General features: G+C 40.2%; 2 protein-coding genes across 15 annotated transcripts in view; one reads left to right on the top strand and one right to left on the bottom strand.

Moving 5' to 3' along the window:
• LOC143351795 (NAD kinase) overlaps positions 1 to 2,144 on the top strand; it is a 29,736-nt gene extending 27,592 nt beyond the window's left edge. For all 11 annotated transcript variants that reach the window (XM_076783731.1, XM_076783733.1, XM_076783730.1 and 8 more), the window contains one exon: positions 415 to 2,144. In XM_076783731.1, coding sequence (XP_076639846.1) covers positions 415 to 607 — 193 coding nt within the window. In that variant the 3' untranslated portion in view covers positions 608 to 2,144. The remainder of the gene's footprint in view (positions 1 to 414) is intronic.
• A 305-nt stretch (positions 2,145 to 2,449) lies between these two features.
• Positions 2,450 to 11,701, bottom strand: LOC143351794 (uncharacterized). Of its 4 annotated transcripts, XM_076783723.1 has the most exons (7): positions 10,712 to 11,701; positions 8,733 to 10,583; positions 8,412 to 8,438; positions 5,142 to 5,263; positions 4,820 to 5,059; positions 4,469 to 4,705; positions 2,450 to 3,721 (listed from the first exon to the last, which is right to left on the bottom strand). In XM_076783723.1, exons 2-7 carry the CDS (start codon positions 10,211 to 10,213, stop codon positions 3,627 to 3,629), a joined length of 2,202 nt encoding a protein of 733 aa, XP_076639838.1. In that variant the 5' UTR covers positions 10,214 to 10,583; positions 10,712 to 11,701; the 3' UTR covers positions 2,450 to 3,626. The 4 variants fall into 4 exon arrangements, with proteins under 4 accessions (XP_076639838.1, XP_076639837.1, XP_076639840.1 ...); XM_076783722.1 differs by having other exon boundaries at positions 8,733 to 11,701; XM_076783725.1 differs by having other exon boundaries at positions 4,473 to 4,705; positions 8,733 to 11,701.
• Between the last annotated feature and the right edge of the window lie 8,373 nt (positions 11,702 to 20,074).

Genomic DNA, 20,074 nt, shown 5'->3' with positions numbered 1-20,074 from the left:
CTTTCGTTTCTTCCTTCTATTTTCATCGCAGCTGCACGATGGTGCAACATTACGACATGTTCATTTATTTAAATTCCGTTTTTTTTTTTTTTTCAAAGTTCATTTCATTTCTCCTTTCTTGGATTGGTTTGTCAGTAAACATGCATATGTATTTATCAGTATTGAATTTAGAATATTATTATCATTCTAATTAATTGATCACGAAATGTATGCCCCTCTAATCGCGACTGGTGTCAATGGAATCTCATTTCTATCCATTCACGACATATTTTCCTAGAAACGAGACGTTGGCTGTCCTGCAAGGTGATGGTGCTTTTCGTGTTTTCATCTATTTGTTGCTAAAGTCGAGTGTGCAAATTCTAGATTCAGTTTTGTTGAATCGGACAATGGATATTTTTTTTCTACTCTTTGCAGCTTAAGAGTGACTACGTCTATATACCCAGTGCCTAGTATTTGCGCGGCTGACCAAATTACCGACTGGTTCGACTCTCTGGCAGAGTGTCTGCATTGGAATGTCCGCAAAAAGCAAAAACATTTGGATGAATTGAGCGATCTTACCCACTCGTCCAGCAACGATACGCTGGATTCGCTCGACCGTGACAGCTAGGCCAGGCATACGAGTCACAACAGATTGTGGCAAAATCAGCGATATCAGCCCAAATTCAAAGAATCAGTGCATTTTATCATCTTCGGGGTCTGATACGAAAGTCAGTGACTCGTTACAGAAACCTCACGGAAAACACATTTTACATTCATAGCCATGCATGGCCCTGTGTTTACACCATCATGAGAATAGAAGAGTGACACCTCGTTAGATAGTTGTTAAAAATGCGAAAACTCATACACATCATCCAGGCACAATAATGGCGTTAAATTTAAAATCAAATTCTGCAAATGGCGAACGGTATATTAAGACAATCGCAAAAAGAATTCAAGATGCTGGGCAAGAAGGTCTTTGTCGATAGATGAACTACGTTGTAAGAATTCTTGCTTCTTTACGGAGAATTGCGGATACACGTTCCTGATCGTGATGTAAACATTTGTAGGTGTAGCTAGCGATATGAATTTGGTGCATTGAAAAGCACAACGGAACGATCGAATCAAATTTTAGTATTCGCGTCAAATTCATAGTTGTACAATTCGCGTACGTTCATTAAAGCGGGGTTACATATTCTGAAATAAATTTCATAAGTCTATTAGATCGTGTGTCTAAAATGGACTACGTTCAATGGGATTTGTATTAGACACTTTTGTCTCGCTTTGATTTCGCAAATTTGTCTTTGAACCGGCCATCAAATTTGTTGTTGGGTTCTTAACGACATTAGGTGCAATCTTTCTTTCTTATTTTGAGGAAAAACGTGTTCTAACTAAAATTAACGCATCGTTCGTTTGAAAGGATGCAGCGCTCAAAAATTGGGTACAAATACAAAAAGGAATACTAATAATTAAAATACTAAAAAAATAGTATAATAAAATTCCTGTCATAGAATGACAGGATCTTCTTCATGATAACCATGAAATATGTTAGTGCAATTGAATCATGAATTACATTTCATTTTATGTAATGGAAAAACGTAACAAGGCAACATCCTTAATATTGTATATTACTGGGCAATCATAATACTAAATTGCTTCAAGATGAATTTAAAAACAGCGATCCACATTGAGCGATCATATTTATTTATTACTACACGTATGTGTTTCTTGATGCATTTTACACCAGTTTAAATAAATTTTATGCTTTATACACGGATATAAATTCTGTTCAGTTTCTCAGAGCGATTTATTAATTGCAGTAAGCAAAGCACGCAAGCTCAGATCAGCTATTAAAATGAAAAAAAAAAACAAAACGTTGTCAGTACTTTTCACGTTTTGACAACGAAAATGGTCTAACTGTGGATTATTCTGTTGTAAATGTTGATTGTAATTTCCTATAAATGAGAATTTTTAATAAAATCATTTTTGTACAGAATGTCATTGCCCACATCATTGTACGCATGATAATTAACATAATGGTAAGATGAAATAACAACTTAAAATTAATAAAACGTATAAAAAATTTAAAAATGATGAAACAATAAAACATTTTAGCATGCTGCATTATATGTATAAGATGAAAGAGCACAGTGAATTGAAAAAATGAAGGCAAAAATATAACAATAAATTATACGAGGACACGTATTTCGTAATAAAAAACTTTGGAAAGAAATGCACGTTCGAAACAAGAGAAATGTTAATGACGAATAATATATACTAAATTTTTAATTTAAATACTAAAAGAAATAGACGATATGATAAAATATTGTAAAAATCATGCAATACAGAATTTTGTTTTTAAAACACACTGCTACTATATTTGACTTCTCAAAACGTTTAAATATTCTTCAAGAACATTTGAAGAATAGAACATGTATCATACATACAAAAGTAAGGGGGTAAATTTGAAATGTATACAAAAATGTGGTTATGTTTCGACGTCAATGCATTTATTTCTGCGCAACCAGACAATTAAATATACATTATATACAACAATCGTGTAAAAGTTACAAGAACCTGTTGTTTCTTTCTTTATACGACAACTATATGTAATAGTAAGTAGCATAAGTTTTTGGGAACCTTTGAGATATAAAATAAGCATAAGGAGAAATACGAACGTTCTTTGCAAAACATGATGTTTGCACGACGTTAGGTTAAAAATAGATTTCTATCTATTATCTCGTCTAAAAAGTAATGATAAAAAAGACCTGCAAGGCTCACCATTGTTTAATCAACGTATGACATAAATATCTACCCTAAAGTTTTACATTTGGTTACATCAGTCATGGGCATGATGTGTATACACATGTACCAACGCACGCGTACGTATGTATACAGGTCAACGAGCGTAATCTAATCAACTTATAAACCTATCGATGCAGCTTCGCTGGTATGTACATTGTTAAATCGTTTAACATTTAACTTAAATGTTAGCCGGAAAATAGCGCGAACCGGTTTGGAACGCCGCGTCCGTGCATAATATGATAAACGATACGAAATAATAAGATACGACTTACGTACTATTGCACTTAAATAACGATGCGATTCTTCTTTAAGTTAACGATTAAAATGACAGTCTATTCTGTGAAGGATTCCTACCGGGATCGTCGTACATATTTTCCACGCAGCCATCGTCAGTTATTCAATTCCATCGTCACGCGTTCGATTTGCCTGAAAGTAATTGAAACTGTGGCGGCGCACCTATCAATTATTGCCACTCTTCAAGACAATCGAAATGTTACTAGTGTTATTAGTCTTCTCTTTTTTTTAACATAAAAAATGGGAAAATTATTCTTGATACGTGTAAAGCGAGCTACGTAAATAGACATAATTATACAACAGCAATAAAAACATGTTTTTTTTGCTTTTTTTATGGCTAATAACAAAAAACACTATAATCGAGACCCAGACTATCGTTGAAAAATGTACTTTGTTGTCTATGTTCGATAAACGATACCCTTTGAGTCGGTCGAAAAATGTAACGCTCCTCGTGAAATTGATTCTCGGTTCTTTTTTCGTCCTCCGAGAATAAATTGCGCTGTTAACGATCGTCCTTTTTTCGTTGGCGTCTGACTGTTTCTTCGTTCGTTTTAATGCCTACAATTCACGTACGTCACAGTTTCGCCGTTTACGATGCGAACATAACGAGTACAGGCTCGGATGAAAAGTGCAGGTACGCGCTGGTCTGTAAACCAAAAGGAAACTATCGTTAGTTACTGTTACAAAGTACAACATTTAAAAAAAAAAGAAATAAACACTTGCAAACATTTTTTATCCGCCTCGAGACCGAAGACTCTTCGAGATTAAAAATTCTGTCCACATTTCCATACATTTATTTTTTATTTAAATTACAATTTGTTTTCCATTTTTGCTTTTACAAGTATACAAGTATATTTTCGTAAATATTTTGAGCGTTACTTCGTATGTGATACTATTTAAAATTGTATTAAAAAAAGACACAAATACTTGCAAACATTTCTCATCCACTATAATAGAAAATTTTAATTCCTCGAGATTAAAAATTCTATCCACGTTCTCGAACATTTGTTTATCATTTAAATTAAAATTCGTTTTCGATATTTCGCTCTTACAACAAGAATACCAAGATTGAAAAATAGGAAATCTTTTCCTAAATATTTTGAGTATTCGTAATCGGTAATATCTGAAGTATTAAAGAAAACTATAATTCTTGGTATGAAAGTGAGGTCTCGGTAGGATTAAGCATCAAACTGGTTCGAAATAAATCATAAAACCACGCAGCATTGACAATAGATGTTTTACAAATAACCAATGCGATCCACAGTCATGTTTCTGGATCATGTGTTTCATTCAAGTGTGTTATGGCACACGTTGTTAAGTGTCATGCAGGAATGCACAGGCAAACAATTGAAATCGTCACACGGGAGTTAGTATTGTTAGAGCACACACTCACATGCCTTCTGATCCGTGTCTTGGTCCCCGCAGGACGGTTGTTGAATGTAAAGGGCCGGCTTCAGCGGTCGGCCATCTTGGTCCTCCACCTGAATCGCCAGGCCGTGATTACTGCCGTTTCCATGAGGATTTCGCGGATTCAGCCTCCAGAATCGGAGACCCTCTCTGACGTCTAACGCCAGATGAGTGCCTTCTGGTGTCAGCGGTGTCACCACCGAGTCCATTAGGCGTTTCTTCGCTGTGAATAAAAATATTAATTGTAGATACTGTACAATTACCTACCGGTTCGATTATCCATGTTTTCAATGAATTCATTTTCTAATATTAAACGATTGTCTCCCACGAAACTTACATCGATGTTTTTTGAGGGATTTCGTATAGTAGTAGACCGATATCCGGACTTTCTTTTCTTCCTCGTCTTCCTCCTCAAAAGTACCTCCCGTCGAAGAGGTCAGGTTCTCCTGTGGTAATTTATAGATTCTCAACTTAGCAGCGACCACGTGGTCACCGGAAGTTAGATTCAGCTGGAAGTGCATGTTCATGGAAAACGGATCTACCCAGGTTTCCTGATCCGTGTTTCGCGGTATTTGACCTGATCAAAGGGAGCAAACTTTTAATGCTGTACCGTGAATCGAAGAGACGTCGATAACTAACGATCTAATCAAAGAACTCACAGCTGGGCGAAAACATGGTTAACCTCTCGCGTTGGACTTGATTCGCGTTACTGTTGTTGTTAAATCTTCCAGTCAGTACCAAGACTCGCGACTTAATGTCTTCCAGGACCTTTTCACCCTGGCTGCACAAACAAACGAAAGTTCGTAAGATCGAAGTAACAGTAGATACATAAAAGATAGAAAAACAGTTAAACTTTTGAAAAAAAGAATGATTTCGTGCTCGTATTTTTACTCGGTGTTAGTGATTGGGATCGAGTGCGCGGTTAAAAATAATTTTCCATAAAAAGCAAAAGCTCTTCGAGGTCGTAAAATTTCGTTTCTATATCGTGACGTAGAAATTTTCACCTCGAGATGCGTGTAAGTTCTTCCGGGTGACGAGGCAGGCCATTGGACGGTGGTCAGTGACCTATAGAGTCCACGGTATGGGTCAGAGATATTTATTATACGTTCTAGACATAGTCTAGACAGACGATGGCGGGCATTGGTACACCGATCATCTAATCTTTCTATTTACTCGAGAATCATTAACACTTTCAGGTTGTATCTTGAATCCTGAATCCTCGTGTTATTACGATTCACCTCCCTAATCTGTAATATCACTGTCACACGAAAGGGCTTTCTACATAATTTAAAACCTGTTTTAGTCGTTCGGGATTGGAAACACGAGTCTAGGATTCATCGAAATTTAACGTTTCGAATTTTTAATTGCATCTATACCTTCTTCGTCGCGGGACCAACGTTAACCAATAGGAACCGAGTTTCGAGAGTTTGTTAGGATTGCGTAACGAAGATTATGGGGAAAAGGGAAAAGGGGGGAAAAGGTGGTACGTATTTTCTCTACATCGCTGGCAAGGATTGCTGCGCTGGAGGCCCACTCGGAGATTTGAGCGCAGCCAATGGCGCGTCAACGACCTCGTTGTTGGTCGAGAAACAACCAGAAGTTCTTTTTCTAAGCAACGAAATCTACGGACGATCAGAATGTCTAGGAGGAAGGCTTCCAGAGGCGGACGTCAAGGAGAACGTGGAAGAATTTCGGCGACTCTATCGAGCTTGTCTTATCGTTTTTTTCTTTTTCAGGAACCCGGCCAGAAGCAACAGGGCGAGAGGAGACTGGGCTCCACTGACGAAATATCGCCACGAAATCTCAACTGCTTGTATTCGATTCTAGACATGCTCGTTAATCTAGCTGCGTCCAAGTCACGCATTCTACACCGTCTCGTTGCGTACGTGTCACGTCTGTCTGCCGTCTGGGAAAGGGAAGGACTCGGGTGTCTGGAGGCCGTTGCATCATGAGAATGAATCCAGTGATCCTTCCTGAGTACCGTATTAAGAAAATTGGCTGCGTTACCGCCGGTTTTGTAACAGGCTTTTGTAACAACTTTTATTGTACGCGTACAATTCGTCAAAATTTAACGTTGTCTAACAACATCGATTTTTAATAATTTTTTATTCCCTCGAGACAATTTGCCCGAGCAGAGAGTTATTAAATTAAAAAGGAGTCGAGTAATTTTACGTTTCGCGTTTGTCGATGGTCAGGAAGCGATCGTCGAAGTTCGGTCGTTGATAAGGATCGAAAATACCCGCGGCGGGAATTGTAGCACGTGGAGGTCGGGAACCAGTAAAAAGTTTCGCATACCGCGATCGGTGGTTACCGCGAAACGGCGAAGCGGTCTGATTGGCGGCCGCCAAAAAATGCACGTTGCATCGTCTGGCGGTGAGGTGGGGAGCCACTGGCGAAAACTTCCTCCTCTCTCTTCGTCGCGCGCGTCACATCGTCTCCGTCGGCATAGGAAGAGAGACGCATAGACAAGGTCAGCGCATTAAATTGAAATGTGTTACATAACCTCGTAAGAGAGCAGTCCTAACTGCAGTCTGACTAGACACCCGGTGATTACGAGGGTGCTCAACTCGACCCGTCGTTTCACCGTGATCGAACAGCACTCGGTCGATCGTCGTTCGCCGCGAGAATCAACTGAGATCTTAGAACCACTTTTCCCGTCCTCTTCCTGTAATCACGAAGCCCTCTGCATCCTTTGATGCAAGCTTAATAGACATCATGGTCGTTCAGCGACACGTGTACCTCTTACGAAGTTACATCATTATTCCTCGAAGTCGAGCGACAAAGGGTAACACGAGCGACTGGAAAAGTCGACGGGATCGAAAAACTGGTTCGCTACTATCCGTCGTGTAGTAGATCGTCTAAATCCCCATATATACACGGTTGAGAAACTGATGGAACGGCGAGCACACCGGAGGAGGACTCCGGCAGGCTACGCCAGTGCCGACACGAATGCATTTACGCGTCTAGACTTAATAAAATAAAAGAAACGCCTTCGCACCCGCGCGAAGAGGGGCCGAGGTGGAGGAGAAGGAGGGCGATTTAAAAACATAGCTAGGGACCACGGCGGAATTTCCACCGTGCGTCCTTCCTGGCTACACTGTCCTCGTGCATGTCTTTCGAAAAGATCGTACATCCTGTGTTCCTTTAAATCGCTTTCCTTTGTCGCTGACAATTTAGAACACCGTCGCGGATCTTCGATTTTAACGTAGATCGCGTCCAAGCGGCCCGTCTTGACATCCGTATCTCGCGGTTCGCTTCGTTTAATGCGTATCGGTGGCAATTTACCGATTCGTGGTTCGTCTCGTCTTCGAATCGGGTACAACTTTCGAGGTTTCTCGATTAAAAAAAAAAACGATCGAAGTAGAAAGGTCTTCCTAAAAGATTCACGACGTCGAAGCGAGGATGACTGCTTTCAGATGCTGACGTTGGTCAGCACGAGACGCGGAATTTCAGTGGCGCTTCACGGTCTTCGTTTCGTCACGATATTTTTACAGGCCATCGAGATATTTTTACGTAGCGGGGGCAACGATTCGTCGGGAACGTCCGTGTCGTCAGTGTTCGTGTGCACGACCGCGTGTCGTGGGTTACCATGCCTGGAAAACCGTTCGCCTTTTTCTCGTCACGATAACGAAGGGGAGAGCAGAAAGAAGGAGGAAGAAGAACGATGTTACCTTTTCGTGCAGACACAACACACCACGTAAGAGAAAAGGTTTCATTGTTATCACGATAAATCCGCGTCCCATGCAACACGACCAATGAGATAACTGCGATGAGAATGTATTTTTAGATTATGCAAGCCAAGCCAGAAAGAAAGCAGCCGGCTGTTTCGGCGGGTAAAAACAAAAATTTGTCAAATTCTACTAAGTCTCTTTTATCGGCACACCGTGTCCCTTACCCAAAGCGATCATAGTGCCATCGGGGAGGCTTACCTGTCGAAGGCTGAGGTTAGGTTTCCTCTAAAAGACACAAAAAGCATATTTTATAGAGACTGATCTAGCGTACCGCTCTATTGCAAAGCGAGACACATGGTGAACGACATTTTACGTGACAATGGTTTCGTTGTGCGTGAAGAAAAGTGTACCGCCCGAGTCTCTGTTAAGGTTCTACTTAAACTACGAGGCCTGAATTAAAGTTTACTTCCACGTAATCCGTCGAACGATACCAACGAGAGGCCAACCTATTTCGAACCAGAACTTTAACCAAAGACTCGGAAACAAGTGATCAAAGTGTGCATCAGTGAGTTTACTTACTCTCTTCGATGAGCTATGACCACTTGCTGATAGGTGGATAGATTCGCCGCGGGAAGATCACCCGTCGTCGCATTACTGTTGGCCACGAAGAGCTTGACAGGGTCAGGCGTTTCGTTTTGGTACTCCAGCGTGTCGTTCTCGTTCTCTTCCATGGTCCAATTTTGTGGAGAATTGTGTCTGGAGTCTTCATAATCCGATGTCTCGTTGTCTTCCGAATTATCGTAGCTAAGGGAATCCACTAATTCAGGGATTACCCTGTAGACGTCATCCTCGACCCACTCTAGCCCTTCGTACGGACTGATCTTCTTATTTTCACTGGACGTTTCCTTGATTTCAGGGATGATGTTCTTGTCGTTTGAACCGCCGACGCTATCGTTCGGCTTTTCCTCGGTATTTGAGACTTCATCGGTTTTTGAGTTTTCCATCGTATCGATGGTACTCGTCGAAGATGCCGCGATGCTGGAATAGACGTGGCTTCTCGGGTAGCTGGTCTGGACGTTGTTCGTGTTGCTTAGCTGAGAGACCATAGGTAGTGGCACAGAAGCAGGAAAAGCAGTGGACAGTGTTGGCGGTGGTAGAACATGAAAGGAGTTACCAGCGTTTCTTGATACCGTTTGCTTCAAGGTCGTCGAGGCGCGATACTTGGACATTTTCGATCGATTCTTGCTGGTTTCGTCGGAACCAGAACTAGAATCAAATTCGGAATCGTCGTAACGAATCTTGAAGATCACGTGAGGCGCCATCGCCTTTTCGAACTCCCGATGAATATGATCGTCCACGCTCGGGGCTTCGGTGGTTTCCTCCAAGTTCACGACCTCGGATTTCGACCATGGTTGTTGGAATTCTAAATTCGAGGGTAGGTTCTCGTAATCAAGGACCGCCTGTCGATTATAAGCGTCGAAGTCGAAGTCCTTGTAGGAAGACCTGTCCGTGTGGCGGTTCTTTTTACCTTCGCTCCTCGTATCCTCGTAATCGAGATTCTTCGGAGAGGAATGATCCATATAATTCTTGTCCCAGTATCTAGTCTTCTTATCTCCGACTTGTCCATAGAGTGTTTTCGTCCAGGATTTCATACTTTCCTTCTTCTTCGACAACTCCTCTTTCTTCTTGCTGAGCTCCCTCTCGCGAATCGCCAAAACCTCCTCCAGGCTATAATTCAGACTCTTCAACAGCAGCATGTCGCCCGTGCTAAGGTCGCCGGTGATTATTTTCAATATAGCCTTCTCCAACATTTTTTCCAGCCTCCTGTCACTGTAGGGAACCTTCTCCTTGACTTCGTCAATGTTCAAACTCCTTCTATTCTTATCTTCTATCGACGAGACCGCGTTCGCTTCCTCCCTGGACCCGTACCTTCTAACATGCTCCACTTGATCCCTCTTCTTCTTGCTGTCCGGGTGGACACCGTGATGGTGATGATGACACCAAACACTGTTTATAGCTGAGGTTGCCAAGAGCAGCACGAATAACCTGGCGAGTCCCATCGTGACTCGGCAACGGAGAGTTCTCGTTACAGACTCGGTTCGATTCTATCTACGAAAGCCGCACTATCTCGATCCGTTGGTTCCGTAAAGATTCTTCGGGAATAGGAGAATGGTACCAATTGGTCGATAGGCACTGTTATCGATGAACCGTGTTCTCCATTATTTCCATCAAGGGAATAAATTGAGCCCACCGCGATCGTGAACCAACAACTCGACGAGAGTTCGTCAGGGTGTGAACCGCGTGCCCGTATCCTCCAGCGGTGGACTCGGAACGGAACTAGCGACGTTTACGGAAGACAAGGCCTATCCTCGATGTACGAACAAGTGTGAAAGAAACTGGACCGTGATCCGGCGGCGGTCGCGGACTAGTCTAATCGCATCGGGAAAGCGCGGTATATGTATGTAGGAAAGATTCGTGGCACGCGTGTGCACGGGCTGAGCAGTAAGTCTCAACTGAGCCGAGCTGGCCTGCTCACAGACATAATTCTGTCTACTCACTAATTCCGAGACAACCACGAAGCCGCGAGAGGAGACGCGCCGGTGTTACTACGATCACTCCTTTTTTTTCCCCGTCCTTCTCCTTCTTCTCCTTTCTCTTACTCTCGGTGTGTCCGCTCCGCTCGCTCCACCCGCCGCGCGTGTAATCCCTTTCCCTCGCTCGCCGAAATCCCGCGGACGACTGCCTTTTCTCTCTCTCTCCGCGACGCTTTATCGTTCGCCAACTTCTTCGTCTGGTCGCTTTTTCGCGCCGCAATATCGTAGGTCGATCTGCCGCCGGTTCTCGAACGCCGCCGCCACCGCCGCCGCCACCGCCGCGTGCTTCTTCGCCTCGCAGCTTCGCTCGTGCTTCCGGCGAACGCAGCACCGCGTGCGCACCGTTTCGCCTGTCTTACACCGGTCCCTACACCCGGACTCGTCTCGCCGCAGACGTCGGCGATACCTTCGATTACTCACCGACCACGGAATTTACTTATCCATTTCTTATTTTCTTTCTCGATGATTTTTCTACCCTGTCCCGTATTTCGAACGAACGTGCGCTGGCGATCCCTTCGGCGAGAACCCGGAGGAGAGACCGACACGGCGCTCCTTCGCGACGCCTAGCCTTCGAAAGATCTCTATCTACCCCGTGACAGACTGCATACTGATCCTTATCGCGGTGATCCTTTCACAAATGAGAAGACTTAAATGTCCTTTCACCGTCCGCCGGCTGCGAAAGACTACCGAGCACAGTCCGCGAGCGTGGCTCACGAGCGTACCACGGTCGTCGGGAGCGAGTTCGCCGCGTGCCGCGACGACATCCTCGACGGCTGATTTTTCGCCCGCGAGATACTTTCGTCCGGAGGAAAGCGAGAACCGGCGAGCGCGTCGTCTGCCTTCGTCGAGGAACGCGCCCGGGGCTGACCGGGATACACGGCTGGACTCCGCGGGACCGCGCTGAACAAAGGAGGAAACGAAAACTGTGACGACCGAGGCGCGAGAAATGAGCGAGCTGGCACCTTGTATTCGGCTGCTCGTTTCAGGGGCAGCCACGTACGACTTTATAGAGTGTCTCCCTCTCCGCAGTCTAGACGAATCGAAAGATATGATCTTTGAATCATAATGTATCGCTTTTAATAAATGCAGCCTCCGCGTGCGTGCGTGAAAATACGATGACAACGCACGTCGACGACGGGGCCCAAAAAGAAGAACGAGAACGCGAAAAGGGGGAAAAAGGAGAGGGAGAGAAAGACTGACGGAGAGAAAGAACGGGGCAACGCGGCTCTTGAGAAAAATATGCACGACCGAGATCAAATCGGAAAATTTTGCGACCGTAGGTCCCGTGGACTTTATTTTTTTTCTTCTTTTTTTATGTTCAATGAGACGATTTCTGTCCGTCCAGTTTGAAGAGTCGGTCGCGATCGAACGCGATCCACATTAATGTACCGCCGACGGAGATGGAAAATATGCCGGACGAAGGTATTAGTGCGTCTATACGCGGAGACGTAATATCGGCCCGGTGTCGACGCAAATTATGGCGGCGCGCGTCGAATCTGGAAATTGGGTTAAAGGATTCGGTTCTCTGAACCTTTCTACACGGTCTAACGGAGGACGTGTGTCCGTCGTTCGATGTGTCTATGTTCGAAAATAAATCATTCGTGGCGAGCGACAATGTGTCACAACTACTCGACGCACAGTGGGCCGTTTACCCCGAAAACGCGGTAAAAAAAAACATTTTTTCACTGAAATCATGTATTCGTGTCTTACCGTTTTACTTTATAGTATTATTACGTACAGGACCAGTCTCGTAACTTGGCATCAAATAATTTCTGAGGTATTTGCTGTACGAAAAAATGTTTGCTTAGGGGGACTTACAGGTCAGTAATCAATTTTTTATTATTCTGCTTTTTTATCGAGACACGAAGGTCACTTCCACTTTTTTTAGAAAGAGTTCTCAACATTTCTTTTCATATTTTGATGGCACATCAAATTCTACGTAAAAAAGTTTATACTATGTGTAATTTAAAATTAATGGTTACTGAGATATTATTAAAATATTTTATTTTTGGCAACGTGATTATCAAGATAATTTGTAGATCAATTTTGTTTACAAAGGTGGATTATGTTTGTAAACACAACTCTTGTTAGATGTTAGACGTTATCAAACATGAGATACCTATTAAGCTTAGTCAAAGTAAAAGGCGTACTGGAGAAAGATGTTAATTTTATGCGATGTTCAGTGAGAACTAATAAGAAATTTATTTTAACCTTGTATTGTGACCCGTATCTGAATTTCATTATTTCACATTCAGTAAAAGATGTCTGATTTCATTTTTACGTTATTGTACTTGTAAATTCTTTATTTATTACGATCGATAATTTTGTAGATTTACTGAATATTATTATTAATATTATTTATTAAAAAACGGAACTTCGTGACTGTGAAACAAAGTTTGCATGGGTTCAAATGGACCTAGAGTCCGCTGGTAGAAGGTTAATAATATCTCAGTAATTAATAAATTAATTTTGGATTACATATGGTACAATACATTTTCACGTAGAATTTGATAGTTTTTCAAAATTTAAGGAGAAATATAAGGCATATCATTTAAAAAATTAAAAGTGACTTTCGTATCTCGATAAAAAAGCAAGACAATAAGAAGACCGATTACGGTATTGTATGACTCTGAAAATTATGTAACATTTGTTTAAAATTTTTTTTGCTTACAACAAATACTTTACGAATTATTTGATGTCATCACGTTACGAGACTCACCCCATATGTATATTCATGATCTTGGTGGTACGTAACGACAAGAAAGTTGCTTTTCTATCATTTTTATTTCTAAATTAAATAGACTTTAATTATTTTACAATTATTGTAGTAATTATTCGTATACATCTTCTTCATTTCCAAACACTTCAATGGGAAGAAATAATTGAATAGATTTTTTTTAATCTTTAACTGGCGACGTCCCGAAAATTTGACCTATTTCGAAGTAGAGGTTTCTTATGTACAGAATTATTTTAATATTATTATTTTTTATAGTAGATATTATAATAGGTATGAAACAATACATATAAGTGTACGATACAATAGCTACGTTCGTAGAATATACTGACAAAGTCTGGCCAGTAAAACCTAGAACAACCTGTATACCTATGTCTGTTTTCTCTTCACCTTATTCTTCATATACAAAGTGACTTTTCTACCCGTAAAATAAATAAATAAACATGCAATTTTGCTAAATTTTGATAGAAGCAACAAAAAAAAAATTTGATACTACTTTCGTAAATTTTGACTTTGATCCCGACTTTCGTTGATTCTATCTATCCACTGTGCGCCCGTGTACCAGGGTCAGAGTGGGCGGGAATCGTAGCGCGGTAAACAAATCGACGAAACATAATTTTCATATTATTTGTATATTTGTCAATTTCAATTATACAATTTTAATAAAATGTCTCTCTATCAAGTGCAATAATGCTAAAAAGTTGTGGATGATTCACTAATTTTTATTGGTGCTTGGTAAATCAGTAGTGTGATATTTTGATACTGACATACTTGCACGATATAGTCAAAATTGAAAATTAATTCTCGATCCTTCGTTTTTATTCGTATAGGATAAATGGATTCCTAATAATTGAAAATGAAGAAACATTATTTTCATATTTTCTGTATATACTTTTTTCTTTCTAATAGATACGTATATGTATACATATGTACATAGTATGCATTGAAGAACTGATATATTCATGAAGGACTAAAATACAGTAGCGGACAAAAGTTTAAGATGTACGTTTAAACAGTGTTGCTAATTTCAATTATAATAATATATTAAAGTTATAATAATAACAGCTAAATTGCTAATTTCGTAAATTTTGACTTTCCTCCCGACTTTCGTAGATTCTATCCCACTGCGCGCCCGTGTACCAGGGTCAGAGTGGGCGGGAATCGTGACGCGGTAAACAAATCGATGAGGAACAAGAGGGGCCCACTTGATTCCACCCCCGAGTCCGCTGCAAATCGTGCGTATCCGACGCGTTTGGATTGCGCGCGTGCATCGGCGGTGCCTTGACACCGTGGGGACTCGGTGCGCGATGTAACCCACACGGTACGTTCCCAGCGCGGGCCCCGTCCGTGGGCATGCCTGTGTTACGCAGACACGTGTACGCATTTAAATGCATATAAAACAAAAAAGGGTAACAAAAGAATGTGTGACAGACAGCGAGACGGGGAAGGAACGATTGAAAAGAGAGGACGTGATTCGACCCGGCGAGAGGTAAGTCTCGACGATGCAACACTGTCTGACGTCACCTCCGAATACTCCGTCGCGATTCGGACGTACGGACAGACAATCTGGCGTCTAGACGTACCAAAATAAATAACCCGCGGGGCCTTGCCTCGCCATCAAACTGTTGTTTGCACTCGTAACACTCATCCGTCGTCCTTGTCGGGGTCCCCCGTTCTTGGGCCAGGGATGAGGAATAGAGCGGAACTGCCTCGGAAGACCCGGTGGAACAAGGAGGCGGCGCGTCGTATCAATCTGGAGCGGCGGATTAATCTGCTTTCGTGGCCCGATCTCTCCGCCGGCTCTCGTGACCGCTCGTCCTTTGGCACACGGTGGAAATTTTAGCTCCGATCGCGAGACTGCGGGCTAGGGTTCTCATCGATGACCCACGCGACACCTCGGAATGGTTCGGGGACCCAAATTTCTCACACGCCCCGGGGGCTTACGGCGCGTAGAATTTCGGATTCATTGTTTGGCAGACGGTATTTAGGGTGAAACGAGATCAGATGATTCGTGATGAAATGCGGACAGACCTCTTAAGGGGGCAGTCTTACGTGAGACCTCAAAAAAATCAATTTGTTTTTATTTCATTTTTTGAAAGTATACAGGGTGTTCGGCCACATCAGGGAAAAATTTTAATGGGAGATTCTAGAGGCCAAAATAGGACGAAAATCAAGAATACGAATTTGTTGATGGAGGTTTCGTTAAAAAGTTATTAACGTTTAAAGTTCCGCCCGTACTGAATTTTTTTCTCGAAAATGGGCAGAATTTCGAGGGTATGTTTATTCACCAAAAATGATTGTAATTGATCCCAGAAACGAAAATAATTTTTTCAGAACGATTTGAAAAAATCTTTTTTCGTCAAAAAATTTAAGCGCCTCTGTTGATTTTTCTTAAAAATTCGTTTTTCATTTTTGATAATTTTATTTGACGCACTACAGAAAAGTTGTCTAATACTTTTTTGTAGGTACCTATGAGCTCTACTTCAGAAAAAAGTTTCATTGAAATATATTCACTATCGTAGGAGTTATGGCTGTTTGAAAATTGGACCATTTTTATGGTGTTTTTCTCATTTTAGGGGGTCAAGAACCAACTTTTCGAATATTTTTGCGATTAGTACATATTTTCCACCAAAATACGCGTAGTTTGCTGTTTTAAACATTAAAATCGTCCAATCCGTTCAGAAGTTATGACGTTTTAAAGATTCGCATGAAAATTCGGGCAGCCATTTCTGGCCAGAAATTATATTTTCGGTGAGGAATTTTTTTCTCAAAACTGAATAGGATTTCGGGGGTATGTCTGTTGACCAAAAATGCTTGTAATTGACCCCTGCAACTAAATATAATTTTTTTAGTATGATTTGAAATTTTTTAATGTAGTTTAAAAAATTCAGTACCTACTCGAATTTTTGTCTCGAAAATGCGTAGGATTTCGGGGGTATGTGTATTCACCAAAAATGATTGTAATTGACCCCCACAACCAAAAATAATTTTTTCAGAATGATTTGAAATTTTTTAATAACTTTTTAACGAAGCCTCAGTCAAGAAATTGATATTCTTGATTTTCGTCTTATTTTGGCCTCTAGAATATTCTATTAAAATTTTTCCTAAGGGTGGCCGAACACCTTGTATACAATTACCGAAAAAGTATCCATACATTGCAACACGTTCAGTTTAAACAATAAAAACTTTGATTATAGAAGGCTAGTTAACTATGACAGGCACACAAGCAGTTAGGGAATGAACTCAGCATAGTATGGATTTTATTGTAACTTAAATAAAAATACAACAGACAAATCTCAAATGCCGAATGAAGTAAGAAAATCAGCGAAAAAAAAGTATTCATACAGAATTTTGTTTGTTTGTGAATCAGTCATATTTATAGTCACTAATATTTTGTAGGGTATTCGTTATTATTAATAATCGCTTGTAATGGCCTGGGCATAGATTCAATTAAATTATTTGTTGCATTTCCCTCCAGTTTTTGCCATTCTTCTTGCCAAACACTTTTTAAATCATTTTTATTTGTAATTTTATATTTTTCCAAACGATGTTTCAATTCTCACCATATATGCTCGATTGTCCGATCTTTAAAAATGAATGAATGAATCGATCTTTAAAAAGACATATGTTTCATAATATAGAATGCAAATAATGGCCAATTTGATAGTGAAAAAAATATAGTTTCTTTTATTTAGAAATAAAAAATGTACATTTTATTCCTTGTCAATACATTTGTCACAAATTACACAAAACAGACTACATATTTTTCTCTGAAAACAAACAATAACAAAAGAAGTAAATATTGAAGAAGTCATTACGTGTGTATACTATAAGTCAAGTCGTGAAGTTAAGTGGCACTGAAATAACATTATATTTAAAAAATGGTCATTTGATCGGTTATAATATGTAGGCTTAATGTTAAAACATTATATTATATTTACTTATACATTATTACACTTTACATGTATCTTTAACGAAAGGGAGGAATTGCATTTAACCTCAATCCTATATTTCATATTCGTATGTAATCTATCCAGTATTTACTTTTTACTGTCAAAATTCTCGCAATCGTAATAATGTATATTGTAATTATATTCACAATAATATTTTATTATCGTAATTGTATTCACAGTGAAATTATTAAAAAGCTGAAAAATGATGAGTCTGCAATAAAGTTAGCAGAAGAGTATTCATATTCACATAAGAGTATGGTGTTGGTAAATCAACGATTATTAATATAAAAATCAGCGATTGAACAATAGAAAATTAGAATGCTTATGAGATGCTAGTACAACATAGGAAATTTAGAGTGTTCCTTTTGTTCTGACAAAATATGAAATGCATAAAGCTTCTTTTTTAAAGATTTTGTGTTTATTCTGTTTCTTGGTAACCTGGAAAATTACCAGTGCCCCGCATCGATTTAGGAATCGTCGATTGTTCTCGGACCACGTCGATGACTACAGTTCACGCGAGCATAATGTACAGGTTCGATGACTTTCTCCTCTGTCCCGTGGCGACGAAATTTCGGTTCCCGATTTTCTCTGATAATATCCCTATCGTGACGTCAAACGCCCAAATACGACTCACAAGGAAAGGTCCCAAAGCGTGACACGCACATTTTTTTATCAGATTTGTAAGGTTGTAGGTGTTGAGGTACCCAAACCAATGGTACCCGGTTTTGGGGGCAGACAGATTATTCTTTACGAGATATTAAAGTTATTCTGACGTTTATTTTTGTAAGATATTTTTCTTCTAAATTTAAAAAAACTAGTTGTCATAGAAACGTTCGAAACACTATGCAGCTGCTGAATTAGAGCGTTCTTTCGTTTCAACTTCGCATGGTAACAGCTATGCTTTAAACATTTTAATGATAATTAGCATCTTGCTTTGTGCAATTCCTATATTGAAACTGACAACGATAAATTCATTCTTTAGACATTTCAAGTTATTTAATTATAAATGAAACAATTTTTAATTTTAAACTATTTCTATATATTTAAAATAACTAAAAATAATAAGTGTGTAATATGTCCATTCTAGAACAGTGGTTAGCATCGATAACTATTTGTTTCAACAGTTAACTAAAATGTTTGTATCACTTTACAAGAATATCACATTTTTTTAGTGATTATTTTTGCTACCCATTGATACTTGAATGTATATTTTATACATGAACATTAGAACTAGGTATCGTATTACAAAATGATGTTCTAACTGTTAATATTTCACTTTCTCTAATTCTGACCTAACACAGTCTAGAGCTAGTCATCGTATTGCAAAGGATTAAAGATTTTTTTTTATAAAGATAATCAAAGTTATCTTTGATATATTATCACCATTATTGATTACACTGTTATAACTTAAATCTAATATTTACACTATCTTTAATTTATTATTGCAAAATCCATAATACCAATTAATCTAGAGATACTGATAAGGTTTAACAAAATAATTTATATTTCTTGGATGTTGGTTCATTCTGTACTTTGATTTGTATTTCTTCGTTGATTAGTTTGTTATCACTATAAAATAATAACAAAATTTTTGCGAAAGTTTGCGTATACACGTTGACTGAAAGTTATTTACGAGCAAGTAATAGATTAAATATACCGTGTTTCAAAGATACTACGTAAGAACGACATTTCATATAGACCATTCTATTAATAATTTCATCGTACCATAGTCATTATTTAGGGAATGTCTTACGTACCGTCTTACAAATCAACTTCTTGTCTAGGTCTGTACTCTCAAGCGGACATCTACAATCATATCTAGCATTCTATAGTTGAAATTCATAAGATAAACTTTAATTTCGAATATCTGATAAACGATAAACGGTCTGCTCTGAAGACCGGGTACCATCAGCTTCGGTACCTCAATACCTACAACTGTGCAAAATCCGATGAAAAAGCGAGCGTCAGACTCTGGGACCTCTGGTCGTCGGAGTGAAAACTTTACGCATTGGCCCACCCACTGGCCAGGCAAATTATTCGGTCTTACGTTCGTTTTTTCACTTTCTTGTCTGTTGTTCTTTTTTTTCTGTATTTTGGTTCGATTGGAATTGTACAAAGAAATGAAAAAAGACGAGAGACGAGCGAAGAGAGGAGGGAGAGGAGGAACGTCGTCACGGCCGGCTCGGCCAAGGGGGAGAAGTCAGCGAGAAGACGCAGAAAAGGAGGAGAAAAAATGGAAATGGTGCAATTTGCATGGCTCGGACACATCTCTCCCTCCCCCATTACGGTGGAGGCAGACGGCAATCGAGATAAGGCGTACCTGGAATCTCCGGCAGGAGAGAGACTCCGGTCCGCCTTCTCGATCGTCTTTGCTCGTTTCCACGAAGCGAAATTTGAATTTCGTATCGTATTGCGCAATCCCACCCACGCGTAGGTGCAATCGTTTCGTCTCCGCGATCGGTCAGATCGTTTGAAATCGAAAACACGGGTGTCGAGCGACCATCGTCTGACCATCCCTTTGTTATTCCTGCATTTTTACCTGGACGGTAAAATATTCGTCGACACCGCCGGTTTGTGGGACACGTCTAGACGATCTCTAGCATTTAAAGTAACGCTCGTAACCGTATCGACGATTAACGT

This window comes from Colletes latitarsis, chromosome 2 (genome assembly GCF_051014445.1).
Source record: "Colletes latitarsis isolate SP2378_abdomen chromosome 2, iyColLati1, whole genome shotgun sequence".
Taxonomy (NCBI): Eukaryota; Metazoa; Arthropoda; class Insecta; order Hymenoptera; family Colletidae; genus Colletes; species Colletes latitarsis.
Note: the sequence above shows the minus strand (reverse complement) of the source record. Positions and strands in the feature narration are given on the sequence as shown.